The following is a 24,872-nucleotide window of genomic DNA, read 5'->3' as shown; positions in this document are numbered from 1 at the left end:
GCTGTAATTAATATCAAATTTCGCACGAGGCTAAAAGCTCCAGCACTTTTTATCTGATCTTCTCTACGCGCATATGAGAGAGAACCACATATGCGGCACTGCAGCAAAAAATGCCGCCAGCATAAATATCAGCAGTAATAGCCACCAAGTGCGAACGTGCGTGAAAATTTGGTGCGTATATACATTTATGAATAGTGTGAGAGAGGGCAGCTTTTTTAAGTTGCTCCCTTTCACCGCAAGATATTTTATTCCCAGCCATTGTGATTGTGTATGGGAAACGTCATCAGCACTTGCGAGTCAGCAGCACCGTAAAAACGACGTTTACGTCTTCACCGGCGGTCCTGGCTCGCAAGGTGACACACGCAAGCAGGAAGGAATACGTCTCGTGGTAACAATGGCCGCCAGCAGTAAATAATGCACACATCCCATTTCAAAGCCGCAAAATGCGCCTCCAGTCGCGACTGAACTATGTCAAAAACAGCCACAGGCAGTTTCGGATGCACCCCTTTTGCGACGCCAACTTAATTATTCACGATTGAGCAGATTGCGGCATTCCTTCGCTGCAAAAGAGTTTTTTTTTTGGTTTTGAATAAGAGATAAAACGTGCACATCGTGACATTTAGTTCCATTTTATTTTAAGTTATTTTCAAAGAGGATAATTCTGATTCTCATATCAAGAAATAACAAACAAGAGGGGGAAAATACAGTGAAGGCTGCTAATTGCCGAGAAATAATATCAGAATGTTTCAAATTTAAATCTTAGGCCCCCTTTTTTAAACTAGTTTACTTTGTGCGTATTTTCCTTTTCCCGTTATCTGTTTCATTTTTATCTTTTGTATTTGTAAGTTACTTCTAATTTAATAACTAAACAAAAAATATTACGTTTCCGGCAAGAAAAACTGCTTTTTATTCTGGTTTTGTATCTTTTATGACCTCTATAAATTGGACACGATAATAAAATTAAAATTGGATCGATTCTACTGATTCCGATTGAAGTGTTTCCACCAGAAGTTTGTGTTAGCATGCAAAATTTGGAGCTGATTTTTTCCAAATTCAGATGGCACTTTCCCAATTTTCCAAAGTTTTTGGAGTGTTCCAAGTAGGACTCATAACAATTTATATTATGTACAGCTAAACTTTAAAAATCGTCGTTGTTAAAAAAGCATTGCGATGGAGTATTGTGCAAAGCAGCGTCAACTCATCTCCCCCGACAGCGGCTGCTGTTTGCAGTCTGGCGAATTTCCGCCTCGCACAAAAAAAGCGAGCGCAATTTCAATAATAAATGCATGTCAGCGACAATGACAAGGAGCGGCAGTCGGCGGTGTGTTGTGGACGGTCGGTTGGAGCAGCTGATGGAACACCCGCCTCTTCATATTGATCCGCAAAGTGAGCCAAGCACCAAGCAGCCTCTCCGGCCGTGTGCATGAGCACCAGTCGGTGCGAGAGCGGGTTGCCGAGCGTACAGGCGCGCCGCCCGTCGACATCAGCAGCGGCAGCGGCGGCGGAGGCTGCGGGGCCGAGCGAGCAAATCAATGCCCCATTCATCACGGCACCGTCTCATTTGCTCCCCGGAGACGCGTTGCCGCCGCCCCGCACGACAACACCCGATCATTTCCATTTCGCATGACATTACCAGACCCGAACCGATAGACACATTCTATTATTTGTGCACAAGATGGGGCTGGCCGCTCGCTCGCTCGCTCGGCCGCGACGTGCGCACCACGCAAACAATTGTCTCAGAAATGTCCTTTGATTTGTAGAGCCGCGCCCGGAATGCAAATGCCACCAAAGGAGCGAATTACTATTCTCGGTGTGGTCAATTGAATGCCATTGAGCCATTAGCACAGATTGAGCTATTTGAAATTACAATTGACCGACAGTATTCTGTTGTACATGACCATCAGAATAGAGGAAGCATAGGATATACGTGTTTTGTTTGTTTAATTGCTGTAATTTTTATTGCTTCATTTGAACTTGTGAATAAAAGAAATTGAAACCCACGGTTAGGGTTACGTACGCTCCTTATTTCTAGGTAAAAAGGACTGAGCTTATGAACTTACGTAGATTTATACAAAACGAAATTAGAGGCCCCTAATAGAGAACCTTTTTACACTATTTTGTAATTAAAACAAATTGTTGAGCTAGATAATTGAGCAAAAACTGCTTGTTGGAATTATTGGCAATTAATAACATAGTGCTGTGAATTTTAGAATTATTGTTCAAGAAAAAGCCAAATATTTTTAAATTATTACAAGGTTTCTGGGCCGATTTAGACGGTTTTCCAAGACATCTTTTCAGCCTAATTAACATTACATGTGTGTGCAAAATTGTCAAAATTGAGTAATTTACTAAAAAAAATTAACGTGTTTGTTCAAATGTCAAGATAATCAAACTTTTAAGGATAACTGCACCAAATGTAAAAACAAAACAAAAAATACAGAAAAATATTTTATTTTAAATATTTTTGGTCATTTGTTTTTTCCATCTTGACTGAAAAGTACTAACAAATCAATTTTTTAACCATTAGCAATATTTTGGCCTCTTTTTAAACTTCTTGCAATGAAATGGTTGTGTTCATGATTTGGAAATGTTTAAAATAAATTTTTTTGGCGCTTAAAATGTAAATTAAAACTGTTTAAAAAAATTATAATTTAAAACGCGTTAAGTCCAATACAGATGTACATACTTTCACGTGTAAACCACTGATTTGATTTAAAGATTAATATAAAATTGTTAAACTGAAATATATTCCGCTAAATATAATGACTAGAAAAATTTTCAAGCAGCACGAGGCAAAAATTATGCATTTTTTTCTTGCTCTTTAGCAAAATAAGACATTTTTTTAAGCTACCAATTAAACGGTTTTGGCAAATTTTGACGGTTTTAAGTATGGTTCAAATGGCTTAAAATTGCATGATTTGTGCTCATTTGATGGACCCACTCATTGAAAGAGTAATTATTGCAGTTTCCTTGTCAAGAAAAACTTAACATTCTGCACTGGGGTTGAGAATTTTCATTGTTTCGAGCGAAAATTCTTCGCTCATTAGAAGTCAAAATGTTTGTAACGGAAAATATATTCATCCGTGACCCGTCTATAGTTTCCAGCCCTACCCGATCTGGACCTCTTCTAAGCATAAATCAAAAGAATTTTTTCTGTCATCATCAAACCACCCAACTAGAAAATTATAAAAAAATGCAAAGCATAAATTTAAAAATTCTAATTTTGCAGCACGTGAAAAAGTTTCAAAGTAAGGCAATTTGAAGCTGCTGTTGGCTGCTGGTTAAAATTCAAATGAGACCCTGTTGGAGGACCCAGGTCGAGAGGGCCGGCTCTGTAATAAGTAAGTGTAACGTCTCATCCATCCAAGTTACGCGCATCAACAAGTGGCCGGGTTCATGCATTTCAAAACTCGAGTATGTATTTCATCCAACTCGTCAGCAGCACCTCGAACGAACCAGGCGGGCTCGGCGCACATTTTTAAAGCCGCTTTGTTTGGACAGCTGATAAGCGCGAAGGCAAAGGGTAAGAGTTGGTGAACAAAGGAGGCTAAGCGAATCAAGCACCGCACTGAAAGTGTACTCTCGGCGAGAGAACGAGTCGAGGGGTGCCACCCTAACATTTGAATTGATCCAAAAACAAGCAGATTTATTGAATGATTCTTTTTTTCTTAGATGAATGATTTTTTGATAAAAAAAATTATTGAAACGGTAACAAAATACAAATTACGCCATGAGTATATCATAGGCCTGATTTATTCTTCTGTATCAAATAAGCTTTTTACTCGAAATATTACAACATTTCTTTTAACATATATAGTAGTATTGTTCTAATTTAAAATTTCATTAGAATAAGTCACCACAGGAATTTTTGGTTTGCCAAATAACAAATTTTAGCCGAGCACCACAATCCAATCTTTTTTACCCAATGGAATGGTGACAAATTTGTTTAGGGATAAATCAGCGGAGAGTGCGCAAAGTTTGGCACGAATTTCCCACAGCGGAAAGAGCGGTGATTTACAATTCACCGAATGAATTACGCGGTATTGTTCCAGCGAGAATTGGCCTCGGCCGGGCCAGCCTCCTCTCGTCGCTGCTTTATGGACTCAATCTGCATTCGCACATCTGCGAAACACGCCTCGCACCGCGCGACTCAATGCAAGAGAGCATGCTGAAATATATTTATCGACGCTGGGGATTTGTCCTGTGTGACGAGCTTCCCTTTTTTTATTCTAGCGGAAAACAAAAATTCAGCGCTGGAGTCACGCGGAGCGTAAAACTCGGCGCGGCCCATTTATTATTTCGTTTTATGTGCATGCAGTGGGTTATTTTACACGCCTCTGCATGTTTGTTTTCATTCAAATAAATGGAGTCCGATATAAAAATATGGATGTGGATTTTACTGCACAATAATTTCGTTAGGGGAGTCGCTGGACCGTTCGCATGACACGTGCGCAATAAACTCGAAAGGATTTACGACTGCAATAATGGACTCTCAAAAGAGCCACAGTGCGAAACATTTTGATCTTCTCAATAGTTTAGCTAAGGAATAGGACCTAAGGAGATAATGAGAAAAGCGTTGTACGCTCCAGATTTAATTTTTAATTACTTCGAATTTTTATTAAAGTTAAAAATAATTTATTTTGCAACGGCTTTTTAAATTAAAAACAAAAATCATAAGTCCTAAAAGTTAACATTTGTTAATATTACAGGTTTGAAAAATCCACCTAACCAAAAGGGGGATCAGCCCACTATGTGCATGCGCAGAATGTGTTTAGTTTGTTTGTTCCTTTGAAGTTCGTTTTTCAATTACCACAAGCTTCAGACACGATTAATCTTGTTTTGAAGCGCACCGTTTTGCAATCGGCAAACAAGAAAGAGCGCATATCAAAGAGAAATGGCAGCAACTCCTGCCTGTTCTTGTTGCGGAGTGACCCATTTATTGTGCACAAACACACTTTGTGCGGTAGCTTCGTTTGAGCACATATGCAAGGCGCGCAGATGTTATCGGTTGGGCATAAATAAAATATATACTGCACTCCCCGCACTGCATCCATCTTGCAGGCTGCTAGCTGGGAACTCGCGCTCCAGCCAGAGATAAATTTGCATCTCGTTTTCAATTGACTGCTGCACATAAAAGAAGCGGATGCAAGAGCACCGCGTGGAGATGCATTTTGAAATTTCGCCTCCACGTGATAGACAACTCTCCAATAGTTTCGCATTTGCATTGGATATTTTATCTCGGTGAGCGCTTCTCTCGCTCTCGTACTGCGCGAATTGTGGAGCTAGGCATTTGTAAAAAGAATAAAATCTATGGAAAATTTCCAATTTTACCCGCAGGAGTACTGGGGCTGAATAAATTTTGTTGACTGTCTATCTCACTTCCATTGAGTTTTAGAATTATGTTTTAATTTCCTGACCATTCAACTTGGAAAAAATATCCCACCCCTTATATTTCCCATTGAACATCTTAAAGAATCAAACAAAGGAACAAAATCTTCTGCAACTTTAATTTTCAACTGCACGATCTAAATAGACCCCGACCTGGAGCTAATCACAGGGTGAATTTGCATGGAAAGCGTGGCTCTCCTGGTCTATCTCGCCACCGTCTTGACTTTCGAGTCGAACAACACCTTTTGGTTGGCAGGACGGCAGGCTCTTGGCATCCGCTGGCTGCTTTATTGGACCGGCTGCATTCTTGGCGGCCGTGCTTATCTATTACTTGGTTCTGGCAGATCTGGTGCCCGCCTAATGTGCGTTTAGGGAAATGCGACCGGCAGCAGGGGTGAGCACACTCGAAATTATGGTCTAGGGATTTCTTCTCGTTCGCAATCGAGATTGCGCACGCCAGAGTTCAGAAGCTCTTTATGTAAAATTCTATCGCATTTCTCAACCAGAGCGGAATACTACTCCTTCTTTTATTTGCCGAATACGTTCCATTCGCTTCCACAGTGTGTCTGCTATCTCCGCGGGAGCGAGTTAAAAGCTCCATATTTCCACTTGGAAAAATAGCATTTTTAATCCCGCGAAGACTTGTAAAAATATTTCCAGATGCAGTTGCCAGGCGCTGTTTGCCGAGTGGAATAAAAAGAGCCATTATTCTCGCGAGACCAACGAAAGTCCTCAGTCGTCCATAAAGAAACTCATTATCTATGCAGACTGCCGGGCTAATAGCACAGCACTGAGTGCACTCTTAAATCCAAAGAGCGCTGCTACGAGCGTAAAATGCACACTTTTGCGAATTTGCCGGTTGGAAGTGGCGGCAGACACCATCCATAAAAGCAAGCGGAATTCGCCTGCTCAGCTATTCAGCCGGCCGGATTTGATAGATTTTCGCTTCTCGACGCCGGCAGCTTCTTTCCCGCGATGATGGAAAAGCGTAAGGCAGAGCGCGCGTAAAGTTACGCTTCATGGATTCCAAAACTAATCTTTTCCCCGTAATCTAGATGAATTGCAGCCAGACGTTTAATGCAAGCCAGCGAACAAAAAGGACAAGGGAGTGTTTTACGGAAACCACTGTTCAGGGGACTATTATAAAGGTAAATGTGAAGCTAGAGAATTTCAGGGCATTTTAACTTCAATGAAATATATTGGCAATTTATCTTAGTTCAAAACAAGTGGGAAAGAAAGATTAAAAGGAGGAAGTTTAAAAGCAACAAAGTTCTTTGTAATTATAATATCTTGATAATTGATATTGAGCATGTTTTCGCGAAACTTAGTAAAATTCAATTTTTATTAGAATTTTAGATTCTATTTGACTTCTATTGGAAAAATACTGAGCAGTGTAATGCAAAAATGCTTTAAATAACACCCACAGCTTTAGGAAAATGCAGTTGCCAACGTCCCCGAATCAACAGCATAAGTTAAATTGGACACAAATCTAAAATTTCTGAAAAATTCTGTACGGTAAATTTTCAATTTTTATTATCCAGCGCAGCGGTGAATTGAAACGCTTTTTCGCAGTGAAAGGTTTATCATTTTGTAAATTATGAAGCAAAAGTTTCCTAAAAAATGGAACCTCGGTGCGGGCCACGTGTTAGTGCGGCACTCAGGCGCAGTAATTAAAAATCGCTCGTTGGCGTTAACGGGCGCGCTCGACTAACGGATATATCGGGGGTTGCATTGAGCAGAGCACCACTTCCACCACCATTGTTCCCCGCTAATGACGTTCTGTTGTTGATGATGACAACACAGCAGCAGCAGCGCCATCGCCCGAGCGTGCTCAGCTTATTGTTTATTGAGAAATATTGGAAAATTAAAGGCGACGTCGCCGCCGCGAGGGCTTTTGCGAGTAAGCGGGCGAGCGGACCTGCTCGACGAAAAAAAGAGGAACTGCTGCTGGCGAAAATTGCGTAAAATCCCACCGCAAATTCTCTCAAGAAACACTCCTTCTCGAGCTGAATATTGATTTTAAAGAGCGATGTCTTCCTGATAGCTTTTTAAAGTGAATAATTGATGAGCAACAGAAAAAGGTTTCACGTGGGAACTGTGATTTAATTATCATACATTTTGAATGCTCTATTTTCGTTTAAATTCCTTACAAGGCAACCAGCTGAACGAGGTGTCATAAAAATGACGTTACTGTTTTGCCGGTCACAAAAGAAAATTTATTTTCAATTAAAAAAATTGTGGCTCCAAGCACATTTTTTGTCTTGAGTTTTATCTAAATGGAGCTGCAAAATTGGGTTTGAAATTTGTTTTGTGAGGTGGAGCCAAGTTGGAGGACAATGGAGGGAAGTTAATCAGAGAGGTACAATGCCCTGTCTGCCTGGACCGTGTGCACCATTTATTTCGTCGCGTTCGTCCCCCCTGTGTTTGTTGTATGCGAATGCGTTAGAGCACACAACACACACGCATCCATCGAGAATGCATCAAAGCGTTGGATTGATGTGGATGTTCGGCACCAACGACAACAACAATGGACCAAAACAAGAGGGAAGAAGAAGCAGTGTTTTAGCAGGAAACATCGTCTAAGAGCAGCGGCCCCCTCGTGCATGACTCAAGGATAAGGAAAAGGGAACAATGGCAGCTGTGATAAATGACACACCCAAGCGACACTTCTGATTAGTGCTATTATCACTCAAATTTATTTTCAAGAAGCGACAAAGAAGTTGCGGGCATAATGTAATTTCAAAGTTTTCGAGGCCACAGTTATCTATTTTTAGTATCTAAAGCATTTTCAATAGAAATAACGAAATGAATTCAGTCAATGCATCCATTGAATGGAGATCTAGACTTCAACATATTGCAGTTTTAGTGGAAGGTAATTGTTGAAAAGGTAAAATTTCATATTATATTTAAGTAAGTAATAATTTTTTTTCAATAATATTTAATACAATTCAGGATGACAAAAATATATAAGCATCCTTTGAATACATTTTTATCATAAGAAGACACGATGAAAGATCGTCATTATCGCCGAGTGGAGTGTAACCTCATCATCTTCGTGACTGAGCGTTAATGATGCTGTTAGCTACATTTTATCAGAGTCGGGACTGACTCTGCAATGATGATGATCTCGAAATACTGACTGTGCAATTATTCCACTCATCACTGCCATACTTCCAATTGGCGTTCCAATTATCACTAACCAATGAAAAAACGAAGAGATCGCCCTTAAAGTAAGAAGGGTGCTACTGAAAAGATGCGTCAGAGAAGTTAGCTATTTTTTGAGATCCCACTCGTTTTGGTGGGTGTTTGAATTTAATTCTTTCTGATACTGGATTCTAATTCAACCAAATTTTTGCACAACTCACTGAACATAAACACTATTTTTTAACAAGACTACATCCTCGTTCATTTCAGAGTTATTTACTTAAACAGCTCGACCAGTTTTGGCGAATCCAGTGAACTATTTTCTCAAGAAATATTACAAAGTTCTATTTGCACGCCGCTCCATCTACTTTGGCTTTTCGTTCCCTTCAATAAAAAAAAAACAAGCGTCAACTCGCTGTGCTGGCCAGGCCAAGCGCTATAATCATAAGCGAGAGTAGATAAAACAGTTGGGGCGTTAATACAGCTGCGTGAGTTTGCTTTTGCCAGAAGTTTCACATTTGCAATAGGCAACAAGCATCAGTGAAGATGTTTTTAAAATATAATCGGTTCGATTTTTCCAACTTCCCGTGGTATTTTGTCATTTTGCTGCTGCTGCACTCATCGATGGCTAGTGGAGAAAAAGCAGAAACTAAACTCAGGAATTTACTTTTGAAGGACTACGTCCCAGAATTACTTCCCGAGACAAACGCCAACGGTTCGGTTGATGTCCTGATAACTACATTTGTGCGTACCATGGAGCCGCAATTGCAAAACTTTGTGAACTTGAAAGCAGTGCTTTTATTTCAATGGAATGATTCACGGCTGAGGTATGAAGATCAAAATCCAGAAAATATCAAGAAACTCTCGTTGCAAGGCGATGAAATTTGGGTATGAAATGTTCACGGGTTTTTATGTCTAAAAATATTAAATATTGATTTCAGGTACCAGATTTGACAGTATACAATATGCACACGTCGCAAAAATTGCTAGATCACTCGACGCGTTGTTCAGTTAATCCAACTGGACTACTGAGGTGCTCTCAGAAAGTATCCTTGTACTTGTATTGCGAATTGAACTACACTGACTGGCCGCACGACACGCAACTTTGCAGTCTCCACATAGGAACTTGGATAGAAGAAAAAGTACATTTGAAACCTTGGCTGAAAAGTGATGGTATTATCATGACCGCAGGGAAGAAAACCCCCAAATGGATTTTGAAGGAAATTATCTACATACCCGAAGAAGTCTCTGGACCTGTCACGTCTATGGAGTACTCGTTCAAGATTCAGAGAGTAGACAAGGGCCACTTTGCCCAGTTCATTGTACCGGCAAATGGTGAGGAGATCAAAAAATACAAATATTTAAATTAAAAATTTTAATTGTAGTTGTAGCTACTCTATCACTCTGTGCATTTTGGATGCCGCGCGACAAGGGTATGGTGCGCGTAGGCTTTTCGCTGGCTGTTTTGATGCTGAACGCACTTTTCATACAAGATCTCGGGTTCATATTTTGGTTATCAGGAGGAGATTTTTTGCCTAAAATATGCAAGTATTTTGCAAATTTTCTTATCTGGTAGTTATAACTTTATAAACAGTTCAACAGGAACAATAATAATTGTGTTGTTCTAATTTTTATTATAGGCCAATAATGTGCATCATTTAATTAGAGACATATTGTTACAGGTCTTTTCTACAGAGATGGAATATACGTGAATATTTACACGCTCACAGTTTCGGTGCTTCTGCGGTTCATGTGTACGAGGAGCGCGGAAATTCCTTCCTACCTGGCCAGCACCTCTACTTTTCTGAACTCATCGCCGACTTCACGCACCTTGCTCGGCCTACCTGCAAAAGCATCGCCTTGGCATCCATTAGCTGCATTGTTGGACAGAGCTGCTTTCTTTTCAGTTCTCTTTTTCAACATTTATGCTTTGGCAAATCTGGTGCCAAAATAACTCGCATTCGAATTATGAAAACCATATATTGTAATCGATTATTTAGTCCAGCAACTAGTTTATTTGTGGCCTCTACTTAAAATGGCAAACTCTTATGTTACTGTGTTTAATCAATAACAAGCAATCAAAATTATTTAAGAATTTCATTTACACACGAAAAATCAAAGCTAATGAATGATTCAGCATACTGTGCCAAATTTTTTTTTCTTTAGAGTTTACACAATCAACACTCATTCATAAATGGGTGTAAATCCATTATCGCAACGACGAGTGGGCGTAATACTCATAGTCAAATTTACGATCTTCTTCCTCATCGCATTTCAATATGTTTGGCCCAGTGATGAGCCCGTGGCAGCTGTTGTGTAATTTTTCTTTTTTGCTTTTGTGCATTCATATGTGCGCAGTCAGAGGCGAAAAAGCAGAGACGATTCTCAGGAGAAGATTATTTGAGAGCTACAACAAGGAAGATGTTCCCAGGAAAATGAGCAATGACAGCGTTGAAATTTTGATGCATTTTGATTTTAAGAGAATCGAACCACATCCAAATTTCATGATTTCCGTAACAGGATCTGTCTTTTGCGTATGGCGGGACCATTCACTCAGATATCGCGAACTAAATGCAGAGAACCTCACATCTCTTCCAGTTACTGCAGATGAAATATGGGTGAGTGTTTAGTAATAGCAACAGTTGCTGAAATTTTCTCTCTAGGTGCCTGACATTTCAGTTTTTAGTGTTGAAGCGACGCGCAAACTGCTGAATCCATCGGCGAAATGTGACGTGTCTGATAACGGGCGGGTGACCTGCGTTTGTCCATTCGTCATTGGCATCTACTGCAAAATGAATTTCAACGAATGGCCACACGACACCCAAGTGTGCTCAGTGGATTTCTACACGAGGCACAACTCCCAGCTGAAAATTACACTGCTCAAGAACTCAGTTGAAAATGTCAGACGCAATCCACGATGGCGGTTCGATAATATCTCAACCACCTCCCCGGTTAGAGATGAAAATTCTGATTGGATGAACATGGGCTACCAGATTGTTATGAAACGGAAGGACATGGCGCATTATCAACGGTTTATTACTCCAGCAATGAGTGAGTGTACCTCTATTATGTCGTCATTAAAGATGCACGTCGAAATAATCTTTTTTATGGCTGACCTATTTTTTTCTTAACATAAATAAGCAGATGTGAATACAGGTGTAAAAAGCCAATTGTTATAAAATGCACTGATCTTTTACTGCTTTTTTATTAAGCATCTTCAAAGGAAAACCATTGATTGGTGTTGTTTCTTTTTTTAATACAACCATCTTTAATTTTAATATTATTTTGGGAGGGAATCACGTTTAAATGAGCAAAATTAATAACAAATGCTTTGCAGCAATTGCAGCTATGGCGCTTTCCGTCTTCTGGATGCCACGCGATCACTGCATTGTGCGAATTTTCGTATCATCAGTCGTATTCTTGCTGAATTTACAATTTCTGCTGGATGTTGGGAATGAATTGAAAGGATGGTCTGGTGACTCAGTACCAAAAATAGGCAAGCAACATTTAATTTCAGAGGGATATTCAATATAAAACAATAATTACTGCTCACAGTTCGATTCTACCGAGATGGCCTGTATTTGAATTTCACCTCTGTATTGGTTTCATCAATTATCTGCCAAGTGAGCAGTTCAAAATCAGATCTTCCACCGTACTTGACTCGTTTCTCGTCCTTCGTGGGCTCAAATTCTACGAGCCGAACTTTGCTCGGGGTGCCTCCAAAAGCGGGCCCTTGGCATTCCATTGCTGCATTGTTGGACCGGGTTTCTTTATTGATTGCCACCTACGTCTACTTTTGGGTCATGGCAGATTTGATCCCATCTTAAATTAAATTACGAAAATATGCGATGCTTTATTTATGTAAGCTGGAAGTGTTTCAATAAATAATTTTGGCTGATCTCGAAAAAGGAAACTCTGTGACGTGCCAGAAAAGGGAAACACGATTTGCGGAAGGGTGTAGATAAAAAAGAAAGCGTTGAAAACTTCCTCCCGATCAGTATGCGCTGCAATATCGTGTGCGGATTTTACACTTGAGCGGAGAGACAGATAAACTTGCTCCACGAGAAAAATAAATATCCGCGAGCTGAGAGGAAATATTTATTCCATCAATTTGTATTGAAATGAGCTGACTAAGGGATTTTTCATGCAAAATGCATTTCGCGAGCGTTGATAAGTCTGTCGTTAGGCGAGAAAGATATGCCCCTGCGAGCGTTGGGTGCCGAGCGGAAGAGCATTTGCATAATATCATCACAAATTCCGTCTCCTTCTTATTCAATCAGCCTGCGCGCCGGATTCAAACGGCATCAAGTGCTGCTCCTCTTGTTAGCAATTCATGGATTGAATTAGCCGCTGCTCGAGTTGTGCCCGGAAATTGTCCTTCTTTTCCCGCCTTATTCCCTATTTATCGTGGGGCGGGTGGATTTTCAATTCATTCAAGTGCCGGCGACCAAGCGTATTTGATTAAACTCGACATCCCTTGCGAAATAGAAAAAGTTTCGGGCCTGTCGATTGCAGCAGATCTCCATCTCTGCGCCCTCACATTTCTGCCGGACTCTTACATAGCACAATATTTAAATTCTATCAGCTTCGACAAGAAGCGTTCGAGAGCAAACCGTGCGTCGACGACGAGACGAGAAATCTGCAGGGCAATTCAAAGAAACGACCAGATTAGGCTGCAGTCACCGTAAAAATATAAATAAATTGCCAGGAGTGCTACGTGCACTTTATCCGGCTTCACGCACCTCTTCATTTCAAGGGCAGCGCGCGCCAATCACGGCCGGATCAAATTTTTACGAGCTCGCTCACTCGCCAGTGCTTATTACTCGATCCCTGGCTGGCTGCTCGCTTTTTTATTGCTGATCAAATTTCACTTTCGGTTTCGGGTTCGCCTGGCCTGCCGAAAATAATTGTAACAAGCGCGACACCGGCCGGTCATTATTCCTGCTTTACGACGGTCGTTGACCCAGATTTCCCGCACCTTCGGTCATCACAATAACAATCCATTAGGGCAATTGCGGACGGCAGTTTTTCGTAACTAGCCGAAATTGAGTTAAAAGAGCGGCACAACTTCCTCTTTCAAGGGGAAACAATACTCACTAATGGCCCTTTTGGTGGAATCATGTGGCTCAAATGGAACCCTTAATTGAAGTGCATCAACTAGCTCTTAATGACCAGCATATTGCAGCTTAACTCGACTCAATTTGGCCAGAAAATATTCGGGGAATCGTGTCCTACCTTATCTCGTAGAAGATCACGCACCCTTCCAGCTTGCATGCGGAATTGATGAAGTTCCAGCTCCAGTTCGACGCACCGTTGCTGCCAGTCGACCGAGGCCGGCGGGGGCCCTGGTGGAGGCCTTCCAGAGGCTGCCCAGTACGCCAGCAAAAGGGCTGGCGAACTGACGTCTGCCGCCCCGGCCGCCTCCAGCAGTTCAAGGTCGGCGAGCAGGCGTTGTTGTGCATTTGGCCGCGGCTCATCTGCTGGGCCTGGTCCATACGAGACTAGAATAATATAATTTGAACGATTTTTCAATCGGAATTGACTGCTGAAACTTTCATTTAAATTCAAGAAATATTTAGCTCATCCATCCGTTATATAGCTTAAATGTGGCAAATAGTACGATTTTTCAAATAAAATAGTTGTTCATATGTATATTAAAAATTCAAATGTGAAGATGTCCACATAGCAATATTTTGTTGTATCTCAGATTGAGATGAAAATATTTCAAATGATACAGAAGAACTTCTCTGTAGTTGATGCTGACCGAAATAATTTTATTATAAGAATAAATTGCCCTGCTGATCTGCAATAAATAATATCTGAATGTAAATTAAAATAGTGATTTTCATATTTTTAAGTTCTCTTCAAATTAAAAAACGATTTTATTGCAATTTACTTTTTAAATATATTTTAATTTAAAAACAATAAAATTAAAAAATTAAAATTCAACTGAAATATTAATATTATCTAACTAGATCATTAAACTATTACTGCTCTTACCAAAAACGTTTGCGGAATAATCGCAAAAATAAAGATCAACAATTGCGAAAACATTTACTGTTTGGTGGTGACAGCGGGGCCCTAGCTCTTCGAGGCAATAGCCTCGGGCTGCCTTGTTGTTGTTGTTGTTGCTGCTGCTGCTGCTGTTGCAAATTGTGCGTGAGCTCTGTCAGATGGGAAAGTCGATCAAAGAGCTGCGACAGCCGTGGCTCAGGCGCTGGCGGAGGAGGCGAAGTGCGCGGAGGCGATGGGGGCAGCTCATGCTCCTCTTCCTCTGCTTCCGGGGGCAGCCGCCGGTGGCGAGGATGCGGCTGTGGAGGCATCCTCTGCCCACCTAATGAATCATACACCATCACGGTTAAAAATAAAATTACGAATAGATGTTTTTAGGAGAAACGATTTCACCGAGTGAAGTGTGATAGACATTTAAGAAAATTAATTTCAGTGCAGGTACACATCTGGGGACCGAATGTTCTTCTTTATCTATGTTTCTTTTATTTTGTTATAAAAAAAACAAGTGTGCTGTCAATAAAATTAATGTAAAATGCCAAAAATCAGTGTGGTATATTGATTTGGGATGTTAGCCCTTTCTATCATTACGTAGCACATTGCATCTACTTTGCATAAATTATATTAAAAATAAAGACATTATTAAATCCATTGTGCCTCAAATTTAATTCACTCAAAAAGTACAAAAACAGTTGTTTTGATTATTTTGGAAATTATTCAAATTAATATTTTAATGACGGTTAACTTCCATTAGTCTCCTCATCGAAAATTAAACATTTGAAAATCGGGAGAAATCATCACAATGTATTATTATCTTTGAAAATTCAAAGCTTCCTGGGGAAATGTAAGTATGCAACCTGGCGGACATTTGTGTCGGCCCAGCTGCCTACCCTGACACGTGGCTCACCTGACTGTCGCGATGGACTGCCCCTCGCGCTGGCCTCCTCGGCCATGGTCCTCCTGTGCTAGGCAGGCGACGTGGTGGGAGCGTTTACCGAGTTGCGGAGTCTGCACGATCTCCTGTCCGCCATGTCTGTGAACAAAAAATCCGAATATTAAGAGCTTGTTGAGAAGGATTTTTAAGTGCGTGCCCCCTTTGAACAAAATTCAAGTTTAACTATAAATAAGCTTGATGCAAGTATGCGTGTTGTCTGCGGAGCAACTAATTCGGCTACGTAAGCAGCGGTTGCACCAACTTTAATCCCTGTTTAACCACGCTGCTAAGATTTATGCTTGGAATTCCCAAGAAGTTGTAGACTAAACTGAGCAACTGAATTTGGCTACCTAGCTGGAGAAGGATTCTGTGGGTTGTTCTGATGAAGGGAACTTATAAAAAGCTCCACTTATTAGTCTCTTTTCAAATTACCGCCAAAAAATCTAGTCAATGAAATAGATTGTGGAATAAAAAACCATTTTATTTAATTTATATTGTGTTGATCCTCTGGAGACAGGGTTCGAAAATTATTAGGAAAGTGACCAAAAACAACATTTACAACGGATGTGTTAACCATCTCTTGAGCCCAAAAATGAATATTTTGGTGAAAATGGCAACACTATAGAATGCAGAAGGAACATGAGTGTCGTCGTGTTTTCGCATTTTCGCTCCGAGATGAGAAACTGCGAGTGGCGCGTGCCCAAATCTCACTAGTTCCCAACGGATATGGATGGTTTATTTACAAGCAAAGTGATGGATGACCATTTATTACGTTCGCGCCGTTGGCTGGGTCGAGAAGTTGGGCACCATCCATCTATTATGTTTGCAGTGCACATATTTATCAATAAAGCAAACGACAAACAGACCCAAAAGAGGCGGCGGCGGCAGTGGAAAGTCCCGCTGCGAAATGAATGCGGTCGCCCGCCCGCAGACAAGGCGCGTTCGTCAACCCTCTTTATAACTTGATCAGCAGCGGCGAAATGCAATAAAGCACACAATATAAAAGTGTCTCGGCACACATCCACCCACGAAAGTTGGCTCCGGCCGACTTTCCGCTCGACATGAATTTCGTTTTACGCGGCCAAATGCCATGTTTAGTCGGCCCTTCGGCTATCGGGCAGAACATCTCGTAATGACTTCTCTGTCGAGTCGGCCGCCGGCCAAAAATGTCCGCCGACCCGCACCATTTGCTCTGTTTGGGAACAAGAATGGCCAGGTAAATCGCACGGCACCGCTCGCAACTGATATTGATTGCTACCTCGGGCCGACTATCAATTTGAGAAGGAGAAGAAGCAACAGCCGGCCGGCAGCGTGTCCTGCCTGCCGTTCCATCACACGGCTGGCTGGCCGTTTCGCAAACGAGACTCCGCTGCAGGAAACGGCAAACGAATTGGCCCGTGCCAATAGCACAAAATTGCTCTGCACCGGAATCCGTCTCCAAAAAGCTGTGTCTGTGTCTGAGTCCGTCTGGAGCAATTCAACACGATTGAAGGGAAAGCCGCTGTCGCAGCAGCCGCCGAAAGGTCGGCTGTAACACTCGTCTCCGCTGATGACAAAACACGGTGGGATGTGAGGAGAGTAACTTAGGGTTCAAGAGTGACATAAATGAAGAACAAAATTATTCCTATTCAAATCCAAACGTCGCTGTGCTGCACGGTTTATTTAACTTCTATAAGGTCACATTATTTTGCAAGGGAAAAAACAAGACATTTCACATTCAGATCTGATTGCGACTCTGCACACAGCTTGTTTGCATGATTTGACAGCAGGTGCTGCCAGGTGAGAGAAAAAAATGTGACACAACGTTGGAATAATCACACTCCACTGCGGCGCCGCCGTTTAGATAATAACACGAGCCCAAATGGAAAATGTATGCTGCTGTCTGTTCCCGAGTTGCAGAGCGAAGCAAAAAACTGCGCCAGCCTTGTTACGATATGCAAATAAATCAGATTATTTGCGAGTTCAGCTCGGAAAAGATGTTAGACGAGATTGGCTGCGGCGGAAAAATAGCTCTGTTAACGTCAGCCAAGTGTGTATTTTGCTCAAACTTTCTTCAAAACCACCAATTCAAATGTTTGAGGAGAGCAAACGACCCCGAAATTGGCTGGTGACCTGCACTCCCTCGATGATTTCTTGGCGGACTGTTTATTCTGAAGCTGTAGGCCTTCTCTTTGGACGTCCCCTAGGAAATTAACTAAAATTAGCAGCCCGGCGGAATTGCAGATTTGCTCCATTTTCCAAAGCTACAGCTAGCGAGCAGCACTTTTAATCCACTGCATTATCTGCAACGTACCTCTGGAGACGAGAACTCGAGGCGGATTGCGGTTGTTTTTAATTTCTCGCTCTCTGAGGTTCCGTGTGTTTGAGCTATTTTCTTGTCTCAGACAGCCACCTTTCTAGCTTGCATGTTTGCTGCAGCGCATAAATAACCGAATTAATGTAGTTGATCACACGAGAATTTTACGAAAGCGTGTTCAGGGAAAATAAGTAACAATTTAAACCGGAAGCTGCCGCTGCTGCGCATTTAAGTTTAGTGCCTTACAACGTAAATTGTTATGTTATCAAAACAGTACAGCATAATGTGTTAAAATGGGATTATTCCGATATGAAAATGTTTCAACATTGCTGAGAGTTTTAAATTTAATCTCTTTGTAATTTTATCACTCACGTTACACTTCAAGCAACAAAAATACAAATATCAGGGACAGATTCCCATTTAGTGTTCAAAGACTTACTAGATAGAAAAGTGCGGATCTTTCCCCCAGCCCCTATCAGTCAAAGCAGTATTAAATGTGACTCAGACGCTGCAATAATCGATTGAGCAAAGATTTCAGTACACTTATGGGCACAATGCAGGCGAAAGAGACGGACCAGCCGCCGAGAGAGAAACGGTGTAAAATTTTATTTGCTTTTGGCACATAAAATCGATCTGTAGCCATGGCAGCGACAAGAAGAGTTGAGAGCTTCGTCGGCAAAGCAACGGTGGCGAGGAAGCATCATCATCAGATTTTCTCGCTCGCTCGCAGTCATGTGTAAAACTTTCTTCTCTATACCCAGCAGCCGGTACTATCATCAGATAAATAATTCTTTTGTGTAGCGGCACTCGAGAGGTGCGAGACCGAGTCGCTGAGTCACGTCACAAATCTGACCGCACACAAACGCTGCACCCCAGTTCGCAAAGAAAGGGAAAACATTGGTGGTGCGGAAAAGAAAAACGGCAGTGGCAATGCTTGCAATGCAGTGGCTAATTTGACGAACAGGACATTTTTTCAACAACCAGATTGAATTGACTTTCTGCTTTTCAAAGATTAATTGCTTTTTTGAAAGAAAAAATATATATGGTGAATCATTTTTGTGCGATAATTTACAATTCGCGGACATGGTATACAGTTTAAAGAACACATGCTTCACGTGAAAAATTCAAAACAATTACGAAGCTCCCCCTTTAAGAGAACGTCACTCGAAACTTGTAAACACAAAGCTGCTCATACGCTCTGCAGCCAGCGCACTCGTCTTCCCGTTCGCTTTATATCCCTTTTTCTCTTCAGAAACAAAGCCAGAAGGGGGAATTTTAATATCATTCGACCGAATCTGTGAAATCGCATATACCTGCTGCGGCAGCGTCGTTTTCGCGGATATTTGCTCCGCTCTTTTCCCCATATCCGGCACCCACACGCGCGCACAGCCTATCTCCTCGTATTCCTTTGACTCGATTTTTCGGCTCTGCTGATGCGAGGGCGCATTTTTGAAACTGCTCTCGTTATTAATACTGCGGGCGAAAGGCTGCGAATTACAAGGAAACGAGAAATTCGCGCACGCCTCTCTCTCTCTCTCTCTCTCTCTCTCTCTCTCTCTCTCTCTCTCTCTCTCTCTCTCTCTCTCTCTCTCTCTCTCTCTCTCTCTCTCTCTCTCTCTCTCTCTCTCTCTCTCTCTCTCTCTCTCTCTCTCTCTCTCCAACGCAGCATCGTTCTCTGTGCATAATTAAGCGGCTCCAGGCGTTTTTTGCTCAACAGCCCGAGTTCTGTTGCCAAGCTTAAAATTAATGAACAGCGGCGCTCGCCCTGTTGTGTTGGTTGCAATGCGTGCCATGTAGCGCTTTGTAACATGCACGCTCGATTCATTCGGTTGGGCTTTTCACTGGACTGCTCTTCATACAAGTCTATGTTGCTTTTAATGAAATGGACATCAGTCTGTTTTAAACTCACGTATGAGTATTTTACAGTAACCCGTTTAGAACGTCATTCAAATTTAATATAACCGCGCATCGTATTTTTATTTATATTTTAAATTTCCTAAAACAATGTTGTTGTTGTTTTAGCTTTGAAAGAATAAATTTTTAACACATGTGTTAAAAATTTATTTTAAAACGGTTAAGAGTACCATAAACAATCTTTTAAGTTACTCACAACAGTTGTTTTATCCATTTCTGAATCAAAATTCGGAAAACTGACTGCGTAAGGGCCGATCACTGAATGCCGCGTGAGTGTTTTAGGTGCACTGTCTGGCCGACGAATGATCACTCACTCACTTGAACCGCACACACGTTTCCGAGTGTGAGTTGGATTCGACAAATTTAACTGCTCATCCTGCGCTCTCCCCTCGGCACGCGTTTTTCCTGACTGCCGAGGCGGGGGAGTCCGCTATGAGGACGGATTTGAGGTCGGAAGGATCGGAAAAAGGCGTGAAAAGATCTGGCACACTCCGCTGCTTATTTTAGCATTAATTTCCTTCCAGTGTGGATGCACGTGTTTGACGTATGCTCCCGTTTGCGGCGGAGGGGAAAAAACTAACCCTCTTCAAAGAAAGAGTTGTCTGAGTGGGTGCGTGTGTGTGTGTGTGTGTGTTTCTATTTCGGAAGAAGAAAGTTGCTGCCGCCCTTCTTAACTGCTGAGTCTAGAATTATTTTTTGTTTCCTCTCTAAGCAGAAAAAGCGAGCGGGTGGCAAGGGGGCCCTCTCTCATTCTAGAACACACATCTCTCTGACGGCGTGGAGGGCTTTTTTAAAAAACAAACCGGCTAGGCTGCAACTACAGAGTAAAAGGAACTATCATCACCACTCATTCTGAAACAGGAAAACCCGCACAGAAATAAACACACTTCGCTCCTGCTCATTGGGAATCTCGAGTTCCGAGAGGAGAGAGGGTGGCAAATATTGAGTTATATAAACATCCTGCATTTCAAACTTTACATCTGAAGTAGACCCTCTTGAAGAAATTGATAGTCTTGGATTTTTTGTATCCCACTGATGAATTTCATGATGAAAATATCTTTATTAGAAAAAACTATTAACAAGGCTCAGAGAGAAAAAACATAAAAACTTTATTTAATTACCCTTTCTCTCTGGAATTTCTGGGGGGGAAAGAAATCATTAACATCTACAACGCTTGTTTATACAAACTGTATTTAAAACAATTAATGAGCAGTTATTTGCGAGATTGGAGGTCGATTGGACGCGATTTTTCAGCGTTGAAATTTTTAGGTGGCAGTCATATTTGCTTAAAGTACTTGTTAATAGAAGGTGATATTCCAAATTTGAAGCTCGGGAATGGGGGCGTTCCCTATTTTTTCGGTATCTCAAAAATACCCAAAAAACGAATTCTGTTAATGAACTCTAAACTGCAACTCTTGACTGCGTTGAGGTATCACCTTAAAATTTTCACCACCTTACCTAGTTTTTAATCCTGAACAACTTTTGCATTAACAAAAAATTCGCAGGTCGAAGGTCAAGGTCACCTTTCGTGACCTTTTTTTGAAGATTAAAAATTAAGGGATGATAGCCCCCTACCATTTTTTGGGGTTCAGGGCTAAAATGTAGCCCGTGAAATTCTGCACAAGCCCACCAAGTTTCATAGGTGCAATCGCGATAGTTTTGCTGCAATTCGAATTTGAAGTTTGAAAACCTGCTCGAGGCCGCTTGACCGCGCATGGACTTTGAGCAGCAAGTTCGCCTCTCGTTCTTCAAGTTGATTTTTTTCGCACTTCACTTGCTTAGAAACACCAAGAGGGCCTAGGGTAGACCAAGGAAGGTTGAAATCGACCTTCAGGGTCTGTCCCTGACGTGACCCTGAGATATAAAATTTCGAAAATTTCCAATTTCATCGAACTTGGTGTCTTTTTATAGGTTTTCACCACTGTACAGCTCAAATATGCAGCCAAAACTGCAAATTACAATCCTGAAACCGGTTCTTGAAGTAATTGTAGTAGCAATTCATCCAGACTTGATGTGCAAAATGGACAAATTTTTAAAATCTTAAATTTATGAGATGCTTCTATTTTGCACACATGAAGTTCATACTATGTTTTGATAATAAAGGTTTTGATAATAAAGGATTGTAATTTTGGCTGCATATTTGAGCTCTACGGTGGTGAAAACCTATTAAAGGACACCAAGTTCGATCAAATTGGAAATTTTCGAAATTTTGTATCTCAGGGTCACGTCAGGGACAGACCCTGAAGGTCGATTTCAACCTTCCTTGGTCTACCCTAGGCCCTCTTGGTGTTTCTAAGCAAGTGAAGTGCGAAAAAAATCAACTTGAAGAACGAGAGGCGAACTTGCTGCTCAAAGTCCATGCGCGGTCAAGCGGCCTCGAGCAGGTTTTCAAACTTCAAATTCGAATTGCAGCAAAACTATCGCGATTGCACCTATGAAACTTGGTGGGCTTGTGCAGAATTTCACGGGCTACATTTTAGCCCTGAACCCCAAAAAATGGTAGGGGGCTATCATCCCTTAATTTTTAATCTTCAAAAAAAGGTCACGAAAGGTGACCTTGACCTTCGACCTGCGAATTTTTTGTTAATGCAAAAGTTGTTCAGGATTAAAAACTAGGTAAGGTGGTGAAAATTTTAAGGTGATACCTCAACGCAGTCAAGAGTTGCAGTTTAGAGTTCATTAACAGAATTCGTTTTTTGGGTATTTTTGAGATACCGAAAAAATAGGGAACGCCCCCATTCCCGAGCTTCAAATTTGGAATATCACCTTCTATTAACAAGTACTTTAAGCAAATATGACTGCCACCTAAAAATTTCAACGCTGAAAAATCGCGTCCAATCGACCTCCAATCTCGCAAATAACTGCTCTAATAGGTTTTCTAAATTTTTTTCGATCAAACAACAATTAATTCCGTCATTTCCAAGTGGCCGAGGGAATTCTTGGCTGTCATACGAGCACGTATTTCGTATATCCAGACAAATGCCACAATACTGTAAACGTACTTTCTTGTGTGTTTGCAAGGAAACCACTCTATTCCGGCAAATTTCCAACGCCTTCTCACGTCCTTCAGCTCGACTCACATCTGGGGGCGAGTAGTAGGAAGTTATTATTCTAGCTGCAGGCGGATCGATATGCTATTGTATCCCGCTTTTGCTGTATAGGAAGGTGCACTGCACACACATTCATGCAGCCCTGGAGGCAGCCAGCCAGCAGTGGATTATCTCTGCCGCCGGTGGAAAGCAATTCCTGCTTATTGCAAGTGTATGATTGCATTTGAGCGCTTCGCTCGCAATTTCCTCTCTACGCGCGATTCTCGTTCGTGCAGTTGCCCATGAAGCACCCACCTTGGTGCAGCGCGCATTTAATTGTTTCAATCTCTCACGTGTGTGTTGCCTGCAGATATTGCATTGCGCTATTATTATTGCCACTTGGCTTTTTTTACGACGCTATGTGCTGAAGAGTAGATTGCACGCGCGCAACAGTTTTAGTTAGATCGCACCAGCTGATATGCAGCAACGGGAGGAAATGCGTTGCCTTTGCTGCACTCAGGACTTCTGAATGCAGGAGTCCTGTTTATAGTAAAAACAGTGTGCAATGTAGATTTAGCAGAAAAAAAAAATAAAAGGATGCCTCATGTTAAATACAAAATGGATTATTTAACACGTTATGGCTAAAATTAACCTGAAATATTTACAAACTTCAAAAATGATCAGATTGGTTTAGAAAAAAACCTTAATAAATAGTAGAAAGTAATGCAAAAATATTTTGAAGTTATGAACTACATATTGAAGAATACAATTCTAGAATTTTTAAGAAATTTCAATTTATGTATTGCAGGCTTTTTAATATTTAAAGTGGAATGTTTACAATTGCAAATGCTGTTTAAGACAACCCTGAGATGATTATGTGTATTACACCCCGTAACCATAATCGGCACACTTGGCGTTTTACTTTCTTGTCTTAATGCCTCGTTGGTGTTGCTCTGCGTGTGTGCATGCACGCACCGGCTTCTCGGTGGCATCTCTCTCCGCTTAACTACTCTTTCATTTTATTTTTCCCCTCGCTGCAGCTTTATAGCCTCTTTTTAATTAAACGTCTAGAGAAAATAAAGTAGTCCTGCCCGCCTACTCGTGCGGCAGGGCAGCAGCATTTCCTGTGTGTGCGTTATGCAATTTCTCTGCATGCGCCCGTGAGTTATGCATCCAACTTTTATTATTCCCAGCCGTCGGCCTCTGGATAAATTAGCCGCCCTTAGAGTTTCCCAATTAAGCCGTAAGCATCGGGTAGTTTGCTGCTTTTTAAAGCGGCTTTCTTTATTTTTTAATTAAACCCTCCAAATCGAACCAATTTCAGCGCAAGATGAATCGGGAACGTTTATCCCGAGTGAAAAATGCAGCGGGAAAGTTTACGCCTTGGGGGAGAATAGAGGCTGTTGGTTATTGCATGGAGAAGGAACAAGGGGAAATAAAGACTGCTATATTGATGGTCAAGCAGCTACTTGGGATGGATTTTTAAGAGGCGCACAAACTTGGCGCGCGCTGGCAATTTTTCCTATGGGAATGCAGCCGGGAATTTTATTTGCCGTCCAATTTATAAGAGTGTCGTCTGCTCGTCCTCACTCTCGCACGCCCGGCCAATAATACACCGAGGCTATGATACGTCTAGCTCGAAGAGAATTTATTTTATATGCTGCTAAAACCTTTATCAAAATCGCAAGCGGCGCCCTCGTAAATAAAAAGGCGCTTATTGGGCGCGGTCGTTTTTCAGCACAAAAGGCTGCTGCTGCTGCTGCCGGGAGAAAGGAGTAGCGGACAATATTATCGCGGACGGCTCACTGGGAATATTAATATGGCATAAATTAAATTTGACCTCATATTTGCACTTTATTAAAGCGGGTCTGCTGCTGTGGGACCGAAACGACGGAATATATGTATGCGGCTGCTGACGTTTTGGGGGGATTTGCGCCGAAACGTGCATTTGCCAGAGCGAAACGCGTTGACCGGGGATTTCCTGGCTTATTTAGGCTTATCTTGTGCTGCGAGTTTGCTTTTTTCATTAAATAATTTCAACGGGGTATGGCCAACAGAATTTTAAAACATTTTGTTCAGTATGTTTTGCTAAAAGAACATGCCTGCATTTTCTAATAAAATTGGCGTGTTTTTATCAATAATAACACACAAAAAATCG

General features: G+C 41.5%; 3 protein-coding genes across 8 annotated transcripts in view; 2 read left to right on the top strand and 1 right to left on the bottom strand.

Moving 5' to 3' along the window:
• The window catches only part of LOC135944409 (uncharacterized protein CG43867), a 108,675-nt gene that overhangs the window by 63,806 nt on the left and 19,997 nt on the right, over nucleotides 1-24,872 (bottom strand). For 5 of the 6 annotated variants that reach the window (XM_065491318.1, XM_065491322.1, XM_065491320.1 and 2 more), the window contains exons 2-4: nucleotides 15,449-15,574; nucleotides 14,591-14,866; nucleotides 13,768-14,033 (exon numbers count right to left, since the gene is read on the bottom strand). In XM_065491318.1, coding sequence (XP_065347390.1) covers nucleotides 13,768-14,033; nucleotides 14,591-14,866; nucleotides 15,449-15,494 — 588 coding nt within the window. In that variant the 5' untranslated portion in view covers nucleotides 15,495-15,574. Of the gene's footprint in view, nucleotides 1-13,767; nucleotides 14,034-14,590; nucleotides 14,867-15,448; nucleotides 15,575-19,881; nucleotides 19,901-24,872 lie in introns of those variants that run through there. The other variant, XM_065491319.1, reaches the window with a different exon arrangement.
• Nucleotides 8,987-10,108, top strand: LOC135942169 (acetylcholine receptor subunit alpha-like). The gene is made up of 3 exons (XM_065488153.1): nucleotides 8,987-9,420; nucleotides 9,474-9,867; nucleotides 9,918-10,108. The coding sequence occupies exons 1-3, from the start codon at nucleotides 9,079-9,081 to the stop codon at nucleotides 10,106-10,108; spliced, it is 927 nt and encodes a 308-aa protein (XP_065344225.1). The 5' UTR covers nucleotides 8,987-9,078.
• Nucleotides 10,714-12,918, top strand: LOC135944411 (neuronal acetylcholine receptor subunit beta-3-like). Its single transcript, XM_065491328.1, has 4 exons — nucleotides 10,714-11,150; nucleotides 11,196-11,583; nucleotides 11,870-12,028; nucleotides 12,088-12,918. Exons 1-4 carry the CDS (start codon nucleotides 10,812-10,814, stop codon nucleotides 12,357-12,359), a joined length of 1,158 nt encoding a protein of 385 aa, XP_065347400.1. The 5' UTR covers nucleotides 10,714-10,811; the 3' UTR covers nucleotides 12,360-12,918.

The sequence above is a fragment of the Cloeon dipterum genome, chromosome 4 (assembly GCF_949628265.1).
Source record: "Cloeon dipterum chromosome 4, ieCloDipt1.1, whole genome shotgun sequence".
Lineage (NCBI taxonomy): Eukaryota > Metazoa > Arthropoda > Insecta > Ephemeroptera > Baetidae > Cloeon > Cloeon dipterum.
This window is presented reverse-complemented; position numbering and strand designations above follow the sequence as displayed.

Bases quoted from the DNA above. Each gene is read 5' to 3' on its own strand.
- LOC135942169 (XM_065488153.1), top strand. From the start codon at position 9,079: ATGTTTTTAAAATATAATCGGTTCGATTTTTCCAACTTCCCGTGGTAT. The intron at 9,421-9,473 runs GTATGAAATGTT...TATTGATTTCAG, and splicing joins TGCAAGGCGATGAAATTTGG to GTACCAGATTTGACAGTATA. The intron at 9,868-9,917 runs GTGAGGAGATCA...TTTTAATTGTAG, and splicing joins GTTCATTGTACCGGCAAATG to TTGTAGCTACTCTATCACTC.
- LOC135944411 (XM_065491328.1), top strand. From the start codon at position 10,812: ATGTTTGGCCCAGTGATGAGCCCGTGGCAGCTGTTGTGTAATTTTTCT. The intron at 11,151-11,195 runs GTGAGTGTTTAG...TTTTCTCTCTAG, and splicing joins TTACTGCAGATGAAATATGG to GTGCCTGACATTTCAGTTTT. The intron at 12,029-12,087 runs GCAAGCAACATT...TACTGCTCACAG, and splicing joins TGACTCAGTACCAAAAATAG to TTCGATTCTACCGAGATGGC.